General features: G+C 42.5%; 1 protein-coding gene across 3 annotated transcripts in view; it reads left to right on the plus strand.

The window, feature by feature from the left end:
* The window catches only part of UHRF2 (ubiquitin like with PHD and ring finger domains 2), a 129,925-nt gene extending 122,415 nt beyond the window's left edge, over nucleotides 1-7,510 (plus strand). For all 3 annotated transcript variants that reach the window (XM_074994878.1, XM_074994877.1, XM_074994879.1), the window contains 2 exons: nucleotides 4,062-4,160; nucleotides 7,270-7,510. In XM_074994878.1, the coding sequence (XP_074850979.1) occupies nucleotides 4,062-4,160; nucleotides 7,270-7,416 (246 nt within the window). In that variant the 3' untranslated portion in view covers nucleotides 7,417-7,510. The remainder of the gene's footprint in view (nucleotides 1-4,061; nucleotides 4,161-7,269) is intronic.
* The last annotated feature ends 8,938 nt before the right edge of the window (nucleotides 7,511-16,448 follow it).

Here is a 16,448-nt window from a genome sequence, read left to right on the forward strand (position 1 = left end):
CAGCATGGAATTAAAGTGGGGAGGGAGGACAGGAAGGGGGAGCTGAGGGTGCCTGGCTCTGGGAGTGCATTTTGTTAGAGCACGAAGGCTTGGGGGTGCTTGGCTCTGGGGGGAGGGGGAGGGCATCGAGTCACATATTATATAATTATTTATTTTTATAATCTATATATAGATACATAAAATAGAAATAGAAATAAATATATGTTACGTGGCTTTTTGCACTCTATCCAATGTTATTTTGGCTCTTTGTCTCTAAATGGTTGGCCAACCCATTATATCCCTTCAAAGTCATTCTGCCACTCTACTCTGCACTGGTTAGGCCTCAGTTGGAGTATTGTGTCCAGTTCTGGGCACTGCAGTTCAAGAAAGATGTGGAGAAATTGGCAAGGGTCCTAAAAAGAGCAACAAGAATGATCAAACGTCTAGAGAACATGACCTGTGAAGAAAGGCTGACAGAATGGGGCTTGTTTAGTTTGGAAAAGAGAAGATTGAGGAGGGACATGACAGCGGTTTTCAGGTATCTAAAAGGGTGTCATAAGGAGGAGGGAGAAAAGTTCTTCTTGGCCTCTGATAGAACAAGAAGCAATGGGCTTAAACGGCAGCAAGGGAGGTTCAGGTTGGGAAAAAGTTCCTAACTGTCATGGTGGTCAAACACTGGAATAAATTGCCTAGGGAGGTTGTGGAATCTCCATCTCTGGAGATCTTTGAGAACAGGTTCGATAAATGTCTGTCAGGAATAGTCTAGACAGTACATAGTACTTGGTCCCGCCATGAGGGCAGAGGGCTGGACTCAATGACCTCTTGTGGTTCCTTCCAGTCCTAGAATTCTATGATTCTGTGAAATGGGTAAGTGCAGAATAACACCTCCTCTCTGCCCAAAATTATACAATAAGTAACCTTTAATTAATCTTAGCAGATTTGGTGGTAATTTTTTACCCATTTTACAGATGGAGAAAACAAACCACAAAGAAGGTAAAGATGAGGATCAAAAACAACGCCAGTGGAAAACTGAGAAATGTTATGCCTTCTCCAGAGCAACTCTCTTCCCCTGCCATTAAAATTCTTTAAATGTTAAAAAATAAAACCAAAGCTTACCATTACCCTACATGGTTGGTGGTAGTACTATAAGTAGCTGGTGAAAGTCCATGGATAAGTCAGTTTTATTTAATCAATAGTAGCTTTTCTCCACATTATTTTCTGTTTGTTTCTTTTCTCTTCCCTCCTGCTTTCCTCCTTATAATTCATTGTGTCTTATTTTTTCTTTTTACTCTCTCTACCTCTGCTTTTCCCCATCCCAGACTCCCTTTTCTCTAGCTCTCATCTCCCTCCTTATGTCTCTCCCTCTTTGACCTCCTTATTATTCTTTGAGCTGTAGCCATGTGTGGATTAACATGAGCACACATGAATAGATGTGGCTGGCAGTAATGTCCAGTAGAGGACAAGACATGGGGAAATAGATGCACAAAGCAAATATATTGGTAGTAGTTAGATGATGGTGTAAATTACTTAGTATGTACAGATTGATTCTACTGAGGGAAGAAATACCTAATGTTGTAGAATACACATTTTGCAGTCAGTACTCTAAAAGCCAGCTATTGGCAACTATGTCAAAAGCCTGCAATCAGTCCACAGTACAGTAAACCCTTGAAATGCGCGATTTTGAGCTGCACTTAGCTTGCAGTAACGCGATGTAAGTGCATCTCAAAATCTGGCTCCCCGCGGCCCCAGCTTAACCCCCTAGCCCCATCTGACCCTGGTTCAACCCCTCACCCCTCCACCCCCCGATTCAACTCCTCATGCATGGCTTGGTTCAACCTGCCACGGGACTCCAGCTCAACTCCCCCCGCCCCACCACCTGCAGCCCTAACCCACTCCAGGCTTAACTCCCCTGCCCCTCTCCCATGGTCGCAGCCCAACACCAGGCTTAACACTCCCCAACTGCCCCCCTGACTTACCTTTCAAAAGAAGTTCCAGGTGCACCTGCTGCAAACATGCGTCCCTCCCCCGACTCTCGCAAAATTCGAGTTATGTGAGGGTGCCTGGGAATGAAACCCTCACATAAGTCGAGGGACTGCTGTATCTATATTTGTCTTTTTCAGGAAAGTCTGAACATCTTTTAATAGCCTGTAACTAGCTGATTCTTCCAGACATAAAGAAGGAGAGGACAGAACAAAAATACTAGCAAAACTCTAAGGAAAAGGGACTTCAGCAAAATCCAAATTCTGTGAAAGTAGAAGCACCTGTAGTTCCCTGTTGTGCCTGCTACTCTGCAGCTAGACTAGTAGATATAAAGGTCTTGATATAAAGTTAGGAGCTGTGTTTCCTCCAAGGTATATGGGTTAACTTTTTTTTTTCAAAATGGCTGGACAGATTTGATTCTTAAAGCGATACAAAACACAAGGGTATAGTGATGTGTATGTGTAACAATACAAGATACTTGTTGGAAATCCAATTACTGGGAAGTAGTTTTCCTGTAGATTCTCACTTAATTTTTATACTGCATCATGCCTTATACCTTTCCATATACCTTCTGCTAAGGTTAATAGGAGTCAGCCAGATCTCGGCACTGAAAATGGAATTCTTGACAATTAAAGCACACTGATGGCCACTGTAAATGTGGTTCAGTTTGAATCAAACAAGAATGATTTTTTTAAAATATATTTTAAAGGTCTATGTTTAGTGCCGTCATAATTCCACTGTGTTATATGGAATGAGGAGCTCTTGAACAACTAAAGTATCAGTGCTAGAATACGCATAAGGCCTAGTGTGCTTCTAAAATACCCAAGACAGATATACCCCATCCTACAAGGTTACTTTGGGAAGATTGTGAATGTTATATTTATATTTGTGGTGTGGTCTTTTCATCTGTTTTCAAAGCATAGAGGAAAGTAATTAAGCTAGTCACAATCCTCGTGTGAGTGCAATAACAGATACAGAATTGGCTTGGGCCCAGAAAGGATTAGGTGCTTTTCCCCCTCTATGCAGAGTAGTAGGGATCTCTTTGCTAGAATACTGTACATGTACAACAAAGGCATTTTCAGGAGGGGAGAAGGATCACTTAATAAAGATACATAACTTCCCATGTTTTCTGACCCCCTTGTGGCCTTGTTGTTTTAACAAACATTATAATAGAACTAGTACTTTTTTATAACCTTGGTTTTCCCAGGAGGACTTGGAAAACCGTGATAGCTGGTGTGCCCATGGACCAGCTTCCTGGCCATTCCGTCAGGTAGTCGTGTTGTGTTTGCTATTGGTATGTAGGGGTGAGAAAGACTAAACCTGACCAAATAGCCAAAATCACTAATTTAAACCCAATTTAAAAAACAAGAGTTCCATTTTGGGGGTTTTTTATTATTTATTATGAATGTGCTTAGCTTTGTTTCTCCCTAAGAAGTTTCCAGTCTGAGAAGAAACAGTAAACAACAGTTCAGTCACGTGAGCAAAATATACAAACAGATAACGTTGGTGCAAGTTGAGTGCAGGAATATATTAGATGCAAAATATTTCTGCAAGTGCAGGAGCAATACCAGTGGGATTTTTAGAAGAAATAAGCAAATCAGCCTTTCTCATGTAAAAAAAGGAAGCTAAACTATAAACAAGCTAACTGCGCTTATGTACAAAATTGTCAAGTAATCATATTTGGACAAATGCAGTGCCTGTGAATTTCCCAAGTCATGGCACAATTATTAATCAGTACTAACTCAGAAACTCCTGACCTACTTAGAATTCCAGGCTTAGGAAAATAATAGCATTTATGTAATATATGTATCAGCCAAGCATCTATCTTGAGGGAATAGGCTTGTCTTTGTGGAGTTCTGGTCCCAGTTAAAATAAGAGCAAAATGTGGCCCATCAGGTTTAAATTTGTACTTATTTTAGGCAGGTGTGATTACTACAGTAGCAGGATGAATGATTTGCCCGTGTTAAAAGCTGTATTAACTACAGTAATTTTAGACAATCGGCACAAGGGTGTTATTCATTCTTTCGTGTTTGCTATGTTGACGGATGTGCCCTTAATAAAATGTTCTCGTCCCATTTTTTCTTTCCTTTACCCTGTACTAGAATTTTCTGAAGAAACTGGAACAGTCCTTTATGTGTGTCTGCTGCCAGGAGCTGGTTTACCAGCCAGTGACAACGGAGTGCCTCCATAATGTCTGTAAAGTAAGTACAGTCTCTGTTACTCTGGGTTGAGTTTCTGGCAGTAGCAAAAGAATAATTATGCCAAGTATTCTGACCAAGGAATGAAAAAAAAAATGCTCCCGAATTGGTGTGATTATGGTTTATTTTAATTTAATAATCTGTATTTTCTTCCATTTTATATCATCTTAAAAATGTAAATACTTTAGTTTTACTCTTCTTGTTTTTTTTAAACAGATATAGTGTATCAAAGTTCCCTTAGTGTTGCTGCATTGAAATCAGTGCAATTACACTGTAGACTGGCCAGGGCAAATAGCTAGACAGTGACACAGTAACACAGATAGCTCTCCCTCTCTCTCTTTTTTTTTTTAAAGGAGCATATCAGCTAAAACAATGCAATAAAATTAATTATATGGCTTGTGTCCTAACTATTGGATGCATACCCATTGGGGAATTATATTACAGCCCCAACAAAACTCTGCGTTCATCTTGTCAAACCTCTTGTATAGTACAGACCATAGTTCCTAAACTAGAGCATATGTTTTTAGAAAAAAATCCAATCTTGATTAAAATGTACTGGTGACAGAGAATCCACCATGAGCCTGGTTGCAGCAGTTAATCACACCGTTGGTAAAAATGTTTATCTTGTTTCCAGTCCGAATTTGTTTAGTTTCAATTTCTAATAACTGGGTTGTGTTTTCTGCTACAGTGCATTTATCAAGTACTTCTTCCCCATGTAGGGTGCTGGAGACTGTAATCAAGTCAGCTGTTAATCTTCCCTTTCTTAAGATAAATAGATTGAGTCGCTTGAGTCAATCGCTATAAAACTTCGTGAATTGAATGAATTTTGAACACTTTGATATTTTCATACTTAAAGACATATGTACCAGACAGTTTATGGAATCCAGTAATTATTAGAATGTGGTAATTCTTTGCATAAACATATCCAGGTCACACCTCAAAGCCAGCACTCTCTGGTCTGGCAACATCCATAGTTCTGCCAGACCATGGATGCTCCTGGGCCAGAGAGCCAGGGAGCCTGAGGGCGGGAGGGCCAGCTGGAGCCATGGTCAATGGCCTTGGCAGCCCACAGCTGGAGGATAGCACTAAGCCCTGCATTAACCCCAGGGTGCATGGGGCTGGAGCTAGGGCTGGAGCATGAGCCCTGCTGGGATAAGCCAGAGCTGAGCTCTATGGCAGCAGTTTGGGGCCAGAGCCATTGAAACTGACAGCCCCATGGGAGCATAGGGCTGGGCGTAGCAGCCTTACAGAGTGCGAGTCCAGGATGTGGGAGCCACTGGCAGGGGATCTTCTCTGGTCCGGCAAATTCTCTTGTTTGAGACCCATGAGATGTAAGCTTTACATAGAGGACGAGAGTGTTTGTGTATTGCATTGTGTATCTCGTGTCTGTTTCTATTAGTAATCTCTGCTGCATGAATCTTCTCTGCCAATATGTTTTTATGTGTCAAGCTCTGTAGTAATGGATAAAGGGATGTGTATGCCTGTGAATAGCTCTGCCATTGCATCGTAGGGTTAAGTTTATTTGCTAGCTCTGCAGAAGAGGAACAAGTTAATTTAACTGTACTTGGATCATTATATCTTCCAAGTGCAAAATCTACTCATAGAAGTTTAATTTTTAAGCAAAGTGTTAGTGTCTCATACAACACAAATCCCTTAGTATTTTATATGATATGGAGTATTGAGAGGTCCTGAATGAAAAACAGATTCCACATTGTTCCAGATGCTGTACCAACACATAGGAAGACACTGTGCCTTACTCAATGAGCTTACGCTTTACATTAATTTTTATTTATATTAATATTGAGACAGGTCTGTCCCAAGGGGGTGAATAAATAAAAGTAGATGGGAAAAATAAAGGAGGAGGATGAAGAGGGCGGAAGAGATGGTGAGGGTCCTAGAGGGCAACAGGATGACCATGAGGAAAGAAAATTATGTCCAGAGTTCAAATTGTAAAGAGTAATCTGCTAATACACTTGTACCACTTTAATCCAGCAACCCTGGGAGACAGGATATGCCACATTAAAATTTTTTCTGGGCCAGGGAGGACACTACAGGGTCTGAGTGGGAGGGAGATGAGGACGGGGCACTTAAGTGGCACCCCACTCCCGGGGACCCAGGTGGCTCTGTGCCTTCTGGTGCTCTCAGGCACTGCTGAGTGGTGGAGAAAAGCCTCAGGGGAAGCATGTTGCACTTCCTCCTCCACTTGGCAAGGTCCGTACTGTGTATGTTCCTGGATTAGGGACACCAAGAGTACAGAGGTTCAAGTGTGTAACTGTTGTTCCGGGGTTGAGATCCTCTGAGCTCCTGCGGCAGCTCTTAGCTAACTGCTTACGGCTCCCAGAGGCTATCTCTGCTCCATGAGATTTTGCTCCGCCTTCTCTACCCTCATGCTTAGGGAAGGAGGAAAGAGGCCACTTTGAGACTAGGAAATGACAGGGAAGGGAAGGAAATATTTACCTATAAACATTGGATAAAAATTCTATGGAATTAAATGTGTATGATTTTTCTACAGATGCCCTTTGAGGATTGAATATTGGGTACTTCCATAAAGACGGAGTACGTCTGGATAGTGTGTTTTTTGTTTTCTTTAGTTCTTGCCCCATTAGATATTTGCCCTGGGTTCTTTTGTCTTATATACAATTAGTAAGCTTTATAAAAATAAAGTTTTTAAAAGTATTTAAATAAACAAATTTTAAAAACAGAAAATGGCTACTTAGTTGCCATTGTAGTGAGGAAGAACGTGCAAAACTCAGAGACAATTAGATATGCATATTCAGAGTTATAGCTTGAAATGAAAGGCTGGGGTGTTTGAGGTGGTTAGCAGAAATTCTAGAAAGAATCTGTGAATGGCACTTTCCTGCCCACAGAGGCGGGGGCGGGGAAGCGGAGTCCTTCATTGGTGACATTGTGCTTTCATTCATGCCAAACTTACCACTTGTACCATAGCCAATAACAGAGTTCTTTGTTAAGTTGTCTTCCTCTATGTTAGGGCAGAAATGTGTATCAGAAGACATAGTAACAGCTTAGTAACAGTTCTAGTGATGCTGAGGCACTACATTTGCGCTCTCTAGCAGAAAGCAAAAGCTGTAATTCTTTTCCTTGTGTGTTTTAGAGCTGTTTACAGCGCTCCTTCCGAGCTGAAGTCTTCACCTGCCCTGCCTGCCGCTATGACCTTGGGAAAGGCTACACCATGGTTCCCAACAAGATTCTGCAGACACTACTTGACCAGTTCTTCCCTGGTTACAGCAAAGGACGATGATATGTTCAGCTCCTACCTGACTTCTCCCAGGGACATTATAGACAATAAAGGAGAATAAATATTGGAAATTCAACAGTGGACCAGCCAGCTTGATGAGACTCAACATATTGTCACATTCTGAAGCAGCTAACTCTCTTTTCCCTACAGCCATCTCTTTTGTGTAGTGAGAACTCAAATTTTCAGCTGTCTTTCACCATCAAAGGTAGTTTTGGCCAGTTGACAACTAGTTTTTAAAATGGAAAAACAAAAGCCTCAGCTCCAACTGGTCAACTGTAGCTGATGCTTAAAAGTTGTTTGTTTTTGTAACTACCTCAGGACAGAGGAAAATAATTTTGGGAGTTAAAAACAGTTCCGCGAAGTTTTAGCTACACACTGCCTCCTGAATATTAGTTGTGCCTGGTCCATGCAGTTTGATTTATAAAAAAAGAGAAAAAAAGCAGCACTTAAAACAGTTTGATTAAAGAACAAAAATTCTGTGGTGTGCATACTCATTTTCTTTTTTTCACATTATGCTGTATTTTTTTTTTTTTTTGGCAAGAACAGGCTGGTTTTTAATCTATTTTTGTGAGCTTCATTGTGCTTTTTCTCGTATCTTATGCAAGTTGACTACTAATGACTAATGAGAACAATATGAATGCATTGTTGCTACATTAGTGTAAAGTGATCTGTGTTTTTTGCACTTAAGGAGGGTATTCAAGACACTCTAATTGTGTAAAAAAAGAATTCATATGAAACAAGCCACTTTTGTATTAGTTAAAACTGTATGCTTTTCGTAGGTCTTGTATCAGTGGCAATACATCTACACAGCATTGAAGGCAGTGCTAGCTTGGAGAGGGTTCAAATTGCTTCATATTGTGATCTGAAATTTTATATACAGTATATTCCCCCCAAAATATACATTAAATATTTTATGATTCAGAAAAAGTGCTAATTTTTGTTGCTTTGTATTGTAACAACCATGTAGCTTAATTCATATTTAACAAGTACTTTTTTGTAGTTAAATGTTTTCTTTAAGTGGGCTTTTTATACATAAAATAGGGTGTTATAAACTTGCTTTTCAAATTTTGGTAATGAGGACAAATAATATATTGGACTATAGTCTGCTTTATTAAGGACAGAAGAACTTAATCCATTGTTGGTAGGTTTAACAGATACGAACTCAGATGTAATCCAAGGTTTGCGTTAATGGGAAGTTTAACCTCTGAGAGACCCTTCAGACCAAGGATTTAAAATAAATCCAAACCCTACTTTGACCGAGGTCGTCTTTTTATATTTTGGCAGCAATGAGTTCACTAGTTTAAAATGTTTTCTTCTGACACTGGTAAGCAACCTAAATGTGAGAGAGCATTCTTTGGCTTATGAAAAGTAATCTTTCTAATTGTTGGTTTTGGTATAGGCATCTAATAAGCTTGGGGATAGCATTGCTTGTAAACCATTCAGCAAGAAACTTATGTTTGACCCTTTACCTGTTGAAGTTTCATGTGTAAAGTAAAATTTATCTTTTATTCCAGGAGAACTTCCACTGCAAGTTTGCTAATGCAAAACACACTGGCACCAGTGTTAGATATCCTGACTCTTTCTCACTGCCAAAAAGACTTCTTGTTGAGCAAAGAACTGAGGAAACAGGAAAATTCTTCTCTCTTTGGCTTTTGTCTCGTACTTAACATAGAATGAAATTGGTTCCAACCTTATCCTTCAACTAGATATGTGAGCGTTGTGACTTGGAATTTCAAATGAACCTTGGATGCCCAAGTCCCTTTGATATTGACCAAGTTTCGTTCTATAGGTTCATTTGAAAGTGGTAGCCTGACTATTCTGCTGGTTAAAACCTTCACTGATTTGTACTATACTTAAATTGTAAACAGCACACCCACTGTAATGAAGCAATCGATAACAGCTTGACACATGCAAGACGCCTATACGCAATTTTGCGTTATTTCCAACTGATGTGTAGGTCCTGTAAAATCTTTATGGTACCTTCCTTGTATGATGTCCTTACCTGCTTGATGATGAATAGCAATTAACTCTCAGATGATAATCATAACAGACTCAGAGACTAACAGACAGCTTGCACCTCCCAAAAACTAGGATTCTGTGGTCCAGCAATATCCATGGTCCAGCAGAACAGATGTTAGCGGACCAGAGAGCTCCAGGCTGGGAGACTAGTGGGAGGAGGGCTGGGAGCCCAGTGACAGGGGAGTCAGGGGTCCTGTTCAGAGGACCCTGGCAGGGCTTGTGTCCCTGAGGCAATGTGTGGCAGCCTGGTTGTGTCTGGGATCCATGTCAGCCCAGCAAGTGTAAGGGTGCCACCAGAGCTAGAGGTGGGAGACCAGCTAGGCAGAAGCAGAGCTGGCTAGAAGGGTAGCAGGCAGTGGGGACAGGGGCAGGGGATCTCCCTTTGGCAAATTCCCTGACCAGTCCCCAGTGTGTTCCGGATGAGAGAGGTACAACCTCTATTGACAACATAATCAGAGACTTCATAATAATGTATTATCTTAATATAAAATCTTCTCAAAGCCATAGAACTTTGCAATGAATAAAGACCAGTCTTCAGTAACAGTCAGATTGTCTAACTGTAGTTTATTACCATTGTTCCTGAAGCTTTTTTCCCTGAATGGTCATATTGTACCTCAAATTTAGATGACTGAATAAGATGAACAGTACTTCTTCAATTTAATTAATTTTTGGTACTATCACTTAGCAGCAGGAGGTAAAATTCTGCTAAAATGGTTAACACGGTACATTTCCAATTTTTTTTTTCCCTAAGATTGAATGTGGGAGGAAATCACACCAAGCACAACCATGTCTTGTGATGCTCCCATCCCTACTGGACAGAACAAAGCCCGCTTGATAGGCAGAAACTGACTCATCATGACAAGGCCTCCTAAAGAAGAGCAGTGCAGCATATGAACAAGGCCCTGTGAGCTGGACTTTGCTTTCAACTGTATTTACAGGTGGATGTGCAGTGGTAGTCCATATTCTTTTTATGTTAATTAAACATGATTTAAGTTCAGTGCAGGCACCTTTTACAGAAGATAACTGTTACAAAGGGTTAGAATTTTCAGACATCCTTTTGTCTCAGGATGTCGAGATGCACCCTGAAACTGGTTTTTGACTTACTGCATTTAGTAAATGCAGAACATGCTTAAGCCACTCTTACTAAGTAGGCAATGTGGCACACTTAGTTTTTTAACAACATATATACCTTATGGGCAGTAAAACCTAGAACTGAATTTACTCACGTTTGAAGCTAATTTATTTCTGCTTCAGCTGGTAATTCTAAAATAAGCCATACAAGTTTGGTGCCTCACCCAGTTTTTAGAGTAATGTGTCACTTGCACAGATGCTACTGAAGCACAATTTAAGGTTTCTGTACAACTGTTCACTTACATTCCAGTCGTAGTAGTAATCTAGTCTGCAGTGTTACCCAATGTGCAGACAGTTGTCAGAAGTGTCTGTCCTGACGTTCGTACCCTAAGTATGCTCTGGCATCATGTGGAGGCACTAATAAGGCCTAAAGTATGGCTGGGGAGCCTTTTTTTTTTTAAATCAATTAAATCATTAAAATCAATTGTGGATGACACAGCCCAGTGGGGCTATGTCTGAGGCTCAGGGCTTCCCCTAGGCTCTAGAGTGGGGCTAGAAATGAGGGGTTCAGAGTGTGTGTTGGGCGGGGGGGGGGGGGGTTGGGGCTGGTTGTGAGGACTCTGGGGGCAGTGCTGGGGAGGCATTGCAATCTAATTCTTGCAAAAGTAATGGAATAATGGTACTAATAAACCTTTGCTATGAGAGCATCTGTACTTACGTTAAAAAGTTTAAATCCTTGACATTTTTTTTTAAATTCTCTTATCGTTCATGCATAGGTCAACCACTGATGGCGATAAGGTAGAAACTTCCACTTTTGGCAAATTGTTCTTTAATGCAATCTCTTGCCCCTTCCACTGAAGCAGCCACAACTGACCACGGTCAGAGTTAGGACCCTGGACTACGTGGGCCACTGGCACCAGGCTGATCCTCTGTAGCAACTATTTGCTATTGAGGATCAGCTTTAGTGAATCACTTCAGAAAAGATGCAGTTGGTGTGGTGAACAGGCACCCGAAGTGAAGCACCAGTAGGTGCATTTTAGAATATCTGGGTAAGTAGTTTTCAAAAGAATTTATCTAGATTAAGGAGGATCCATAATGACAGTCAGTAATCGACAATAGCCAAATATGAAGGAAGCGGACATTTTCCTGTGGTTTGCAGATTACCCCTTTTGGTTACAAAGAGAGATTTCTCTTCTGTCAGGTGGGATCTCCAAATAGGTGCCAGGTTTTCCCAGTATTCAATATTCCAATATCTGCTACCCGTTGTTTTTTTAAGGCATCCATATGCCTTTCCTCTGCTCCCCCAGCTTTCCTATGGTTGGTTTGATGCATGCATGCATGCCTGCGAAGCCAACAGCCAGAGCTTGTTTCAGCTCTCTTCTGCTTCTCTGTCCTCCAGCAGCTTTAAAGTCATAATTCTGCCCTTCTGCAGAAGTTGATGTGATTTTCCAAATGAAAGCATTGCACACCTCTTACGGCAGGTACAGTGGACTGCTGTTGGTTGGAAGATAAGGGAGGCACTCAAATGAGTGGAGGTGAAAAAGAGAGAGGGTTCCTGCTCCTGTCTTAGCTAAGCCATGCCTTTCTTTCACTATCATCATGTGCACTTGGTTCTGCGTGAGGAAAATACTGAATTAAGGCACTGGGTGGAGGCAGGAAGCCAGAATCTGGCGGCCTATAGGCATTTCTAAAAGCAAGGACAATGGGTTTAGGGCAGGATGGGACCTTTTTCAGTTCAAGGGCCACTGATCCAAAGAAAAGCAGTTTGGGCTATACAAAGACAGACACAAAAACAGAAACACACACCCCTCACTGACCTGGCCCCCTATTGAGAAGTGGGGGGCAGGAGGGAAGAGTTACTCCCCTCTCCTTCCAACCCTGCAACTTAGCCCTAGGGGCAGTTTAATTCTTTGGAGTGGGGGGGGGGGAGCTAGGAGATTTTTAAGGGGCTAAAAATGAGGGGTTCAGTGTGCAGGAGGGGTCTGGAGAGGAGAAGGGGAAGAGCTCTAGGCAGGAGAGAGATAAAGGTAGAAGTGTGCAGTCAGAGAAGGAGGGTGCAGGAGCAGGGTAGGGTGTATGGTGTGGGTGTGAGGAGGCAGGATATTAGGATGCCTATCTAATGCAGCTCCCAGGGAGCACAGATATCTTTGCACAGCTGTGCATGCTATAGAGTAGTGCACCTTGCAGACACTGCCCACACTGCTTCCTTTGACTGCAGTTCCAGCCAATGGGAGTCGCAGGGTTGGTGCCTGCAGGGAGTATTTCCCTGTAGCATGCAGAGCCACTTCCTTCCCTTTGGCAGGCACAGCTCACAGGCTGGATCTACCACTGCCTTGCCTGGATCAGGGCCCTGAGGTTTGGGGTTCTCCCCCACCCCTCCATCCCACAGTGCCACCCACATGGCTGTAGTGCTGCACTGGCTTACACCACCGCAGCAGAGGAGAGCACAAGCAAGCCTCAAGCACTGGCTCAAGTAAAGCTACAGGCCACATTCAGTCCCCAGACCATAGTTTCCCCTCCCCAGGTTTAGAGATGGGCTCAGGTCCTGGGATAGGGATATTGCTACTTTTTTGGGCATGGACTGAAGTTGCCTTAGCTCACACTTGATCCCAAGGATGGCAGTAATCTAATTGAAAGGTTCTGGCTTTCTGTGAAGTGGAGTTGAGGAAGCTTGTGTGTAGAATAAATATGAGCTAATCTGAAGAATCCAGCTGCAGTGGCTGGAAATGAAACATTTTTCCTCCCTGTCATGGCAAAATGGCAATGCCCAAGTAGAAACTTCAGCTTTGTCTTTAATGAGGATTCAGAGCAGTTACATCCATTCATGCAAATTCTTAGCGCAGACCGACACTGCTCTCATTCATGGGGTTACTGCTGGCTTAAAACTGCAATAGTGCAATCACTGCATATAGCAGTTTACCCTCTCTACAGCTTTTGCAGCAGGACAGTTTCATGAGTGGCTTTTTCCCTGAGGCAGACAGGGCATGAGTTACAGTTCTTTGCTAGCTCCATTAATTTTAATAAGATCTAATTTTATTGCTCTTGCTGGAAAGAGGATGAAGAAATTTTAAACACGACTGGTGTGGCTCCCCAACCTGTCCTATTCACAGGGGTGCAGCTACGGCAGTTTTCTACCAGTTATTTTCTGTTTTCAGCTACTCGCTCCAGGCAACACCAGCTGAAAAAAGTCAATTTTCCAAAAGTCAAATCAGGCACTGTACTGATCCACTTCATTTGTTAAGCAATAGCATTAAATAAGACCCCAAACCTCTCTACCCTGTCTCTACAATGACCCTTTGCCAAGTTTTTGTTTATAGACCCATACAAGCCTCTTCCATTATTCCATGGAAAGTATTTACCGCTGTATGAACTCATAGCTGAGTGAACTGTTGCTTAGTATTTGTTAAGTAAGCCTTGTCTAATATAAGCAGATGGTGTATTTTCCTGCTGCCAGTGTTTCAGATATGTTGGGCCTCTTCGTTTGCGGCAGCACTTGCTAACTGCAGCGTTAAATGAAAAAGGTACATATTTGCATTGATTCAGCTTTACTCAGAACATGGTACTGCAGCAAAGGTGGGTGAAAATCTGGCACAGCTGATGTATACACTATGCAGACCTCTACCTCTTGCTGTCACTCTCAGTACTATAGATAACTCCCTCTGTAAGCAAACTGGATGTAGTGTCTTAAGTGCTACAGTTTCCACTTTGTACCTTGGAGACCTGAGACTATTTTAATTTTACAGAACATGCACTGAATTCAGACACAGCAAAACAGTACTACTTCAAGCAAAATAAAAGCAGCTCTTTTCAGTAATTTATAAAGCACATGTATGAAATTTAGAACACTTGAGTTAAAGGGGTTTAAAAGTTCCACCTGACCCTCAACTCACTACCACTTACCATAAACGAAGATTTGTTTGTTGCTGGATGGGATGGTGCAGAATTTTTGTGAAGAGGCTTAGGAGTATGTAAGTTAGTTCAGTTAGTTAGAAAACTTCAGTTATTTTCTTTCACCTTGAATATATGCAAGTACAGAATTTTTTTTGTTAGTTGCAAAGCCTGTATTTCTGCAGAGTATTTGTATACAAAAATATCAAGAAATGCAAACTAGAACACCATGATTTACATTTCAGTGTAACAGTAAGAATGTTGCATATATGCAGGGCAGTTAAGTTAGCAGTACAGTAAGGTCTCAGAGTACACAAACTCAGTACGTGATCTCTTTCTTACGCATCCGACCCCAGTTCCTATTGTAAACTGTGTACTGTGATTTCCAGTTCTGCTTAAGTCGCTCCTGCTGCCCTGGCTCAACCTCCCTCAGCTCCACATGGCCCCAGAGCAGCTCCCCCACATCTCCACTGACCACCTGCACGCAGCTCTGGCTCACCCCACATGCCTATCCCTGACTGTGGCTTACCACCACTCTTACATGAATCCAGCTCACCCCCCCAGCCCCTGGCCCAGTTTCAACTGCCTGCAAGCAGTTCAAGCGGCTGCCGCTGCCCCTCACAGCTCCAGTACAACCCCCCTGCCAACTCACAAGCTGCCCACCTCCCTCCCCCTGCCACGCTGGTGCAACCCCCTTGGCTCACAAGCCACCCGCTTGTCCCCCTGCCCCGCATGGCTCTGATGCAACCCCCCTGCCAGCTTACAAGATGACTGCTTGTCTCCCTCCCCCTGTGGCTCTGGTGCAACCCCCTGGCTCACAAACCACTCACTCGCCCCCCTGCCCCAGCTCTGCTGCAAACCCCCCTGGCTCACAAGCCACTCACTCACCTCTTCCGCCAGCTCACAAGCCACCTGCCTGCTGCTCCAGTGCAACCCCTCAGCTCACAAGCCACCCATCCAGCCAGCCACCTACCTCCCCCCCGCCCCCGTGGCTCTGGTGCTAGCTCATCACCCACCCATGGCTCAACTCCCCACCCACGCTGAACTACACCCCTCACCCCCCTGCAGCCCTAACCCACCCCACTCTTAACCCTCCTCAACTACCACCCCCACTCCAGGACTGACCTGTCTGCTGCTTCCCCGGCTGCAGAACATGCGTTCTGCCTGGGAAAAAGCCGGGCCCCCACTTACGCGAAATCCAGGGTATGCGAGGGTACGTGGAAGGGAGCCCTCGCATACTCTAAGACCTTACTGTACAATAGGAAGGTTTATTTCTTGATTTCAGCTTTGCAACCTGAACACTGTGTTACTCTAGGTAGGAATTTAGGCGTTACAATCCAGAAATATTTTTGTACTGTGTTCTATTCCCTGCTCTGCCACAGACTCATTTTGGATGGAGAGAGCCACTTAACTCTGTCTACCTGACAGGAGTGTTAGATGCTTAGTACTTGTAAAACCCATATCCCCAAAAATTCAAGGGATAGAAGAGCATTTAACTTGGATTTTCCAAAGATTCCTTGAAGCAGTGCCCAAGTTGGGAAAGCTTAAGCACAGATAATCAGAAAAAAAAAACAGTAAGAAGAGCTGAAATTCACATTTTTTTCATTCATTTAAACTAACCTGCTAATTGCAACCACTGCATTTTCATTGGACTGAAGTGTACAACAGTGATGTCGAAATGTAAACATTCATCTTTTTCCCTTTCACATCTCCATGTAGAATGTGGACTTGCCATTTTAGTCTCTACATTGAAATTTTTTTAAAGGAAGATGCTATATATTGATAAACTCATCTACATGTATTGGTGCTATAGAATAGGAGAGTAATCTAGTTTCAGTTGCAGCCATCTATTCTCTATCTGGAGCTACTACTGTCTCCATTCAAACCTGTCAGTGAGTGATATAAGGGTATCAAAAACAAGTTGGTGTTAGGAAAATAGATAGCTATCCACATTTACAATTTCAGACAAGGCTAGAACGAAAAAAAGCTTACATTAGTTTGCAGGAAACAGCAATAAAGAGAATATGGTGACACACCCATTGAGAATAATCTGGCTG

Source organism: Carettochelys insculpta, chromosome 5, assembly GCF_033958435.1.
Source record: "Carettochelys insculpta isolate YL-2023 chromosome 5, ASM3395843v1, whole genome shotgun sequence".
Lineage (NCBI taxonomy): Eukaryota > Metazoa > Chordata > Testudines > Carettochelyidae > Carettochelys > Carettochelys insculpta.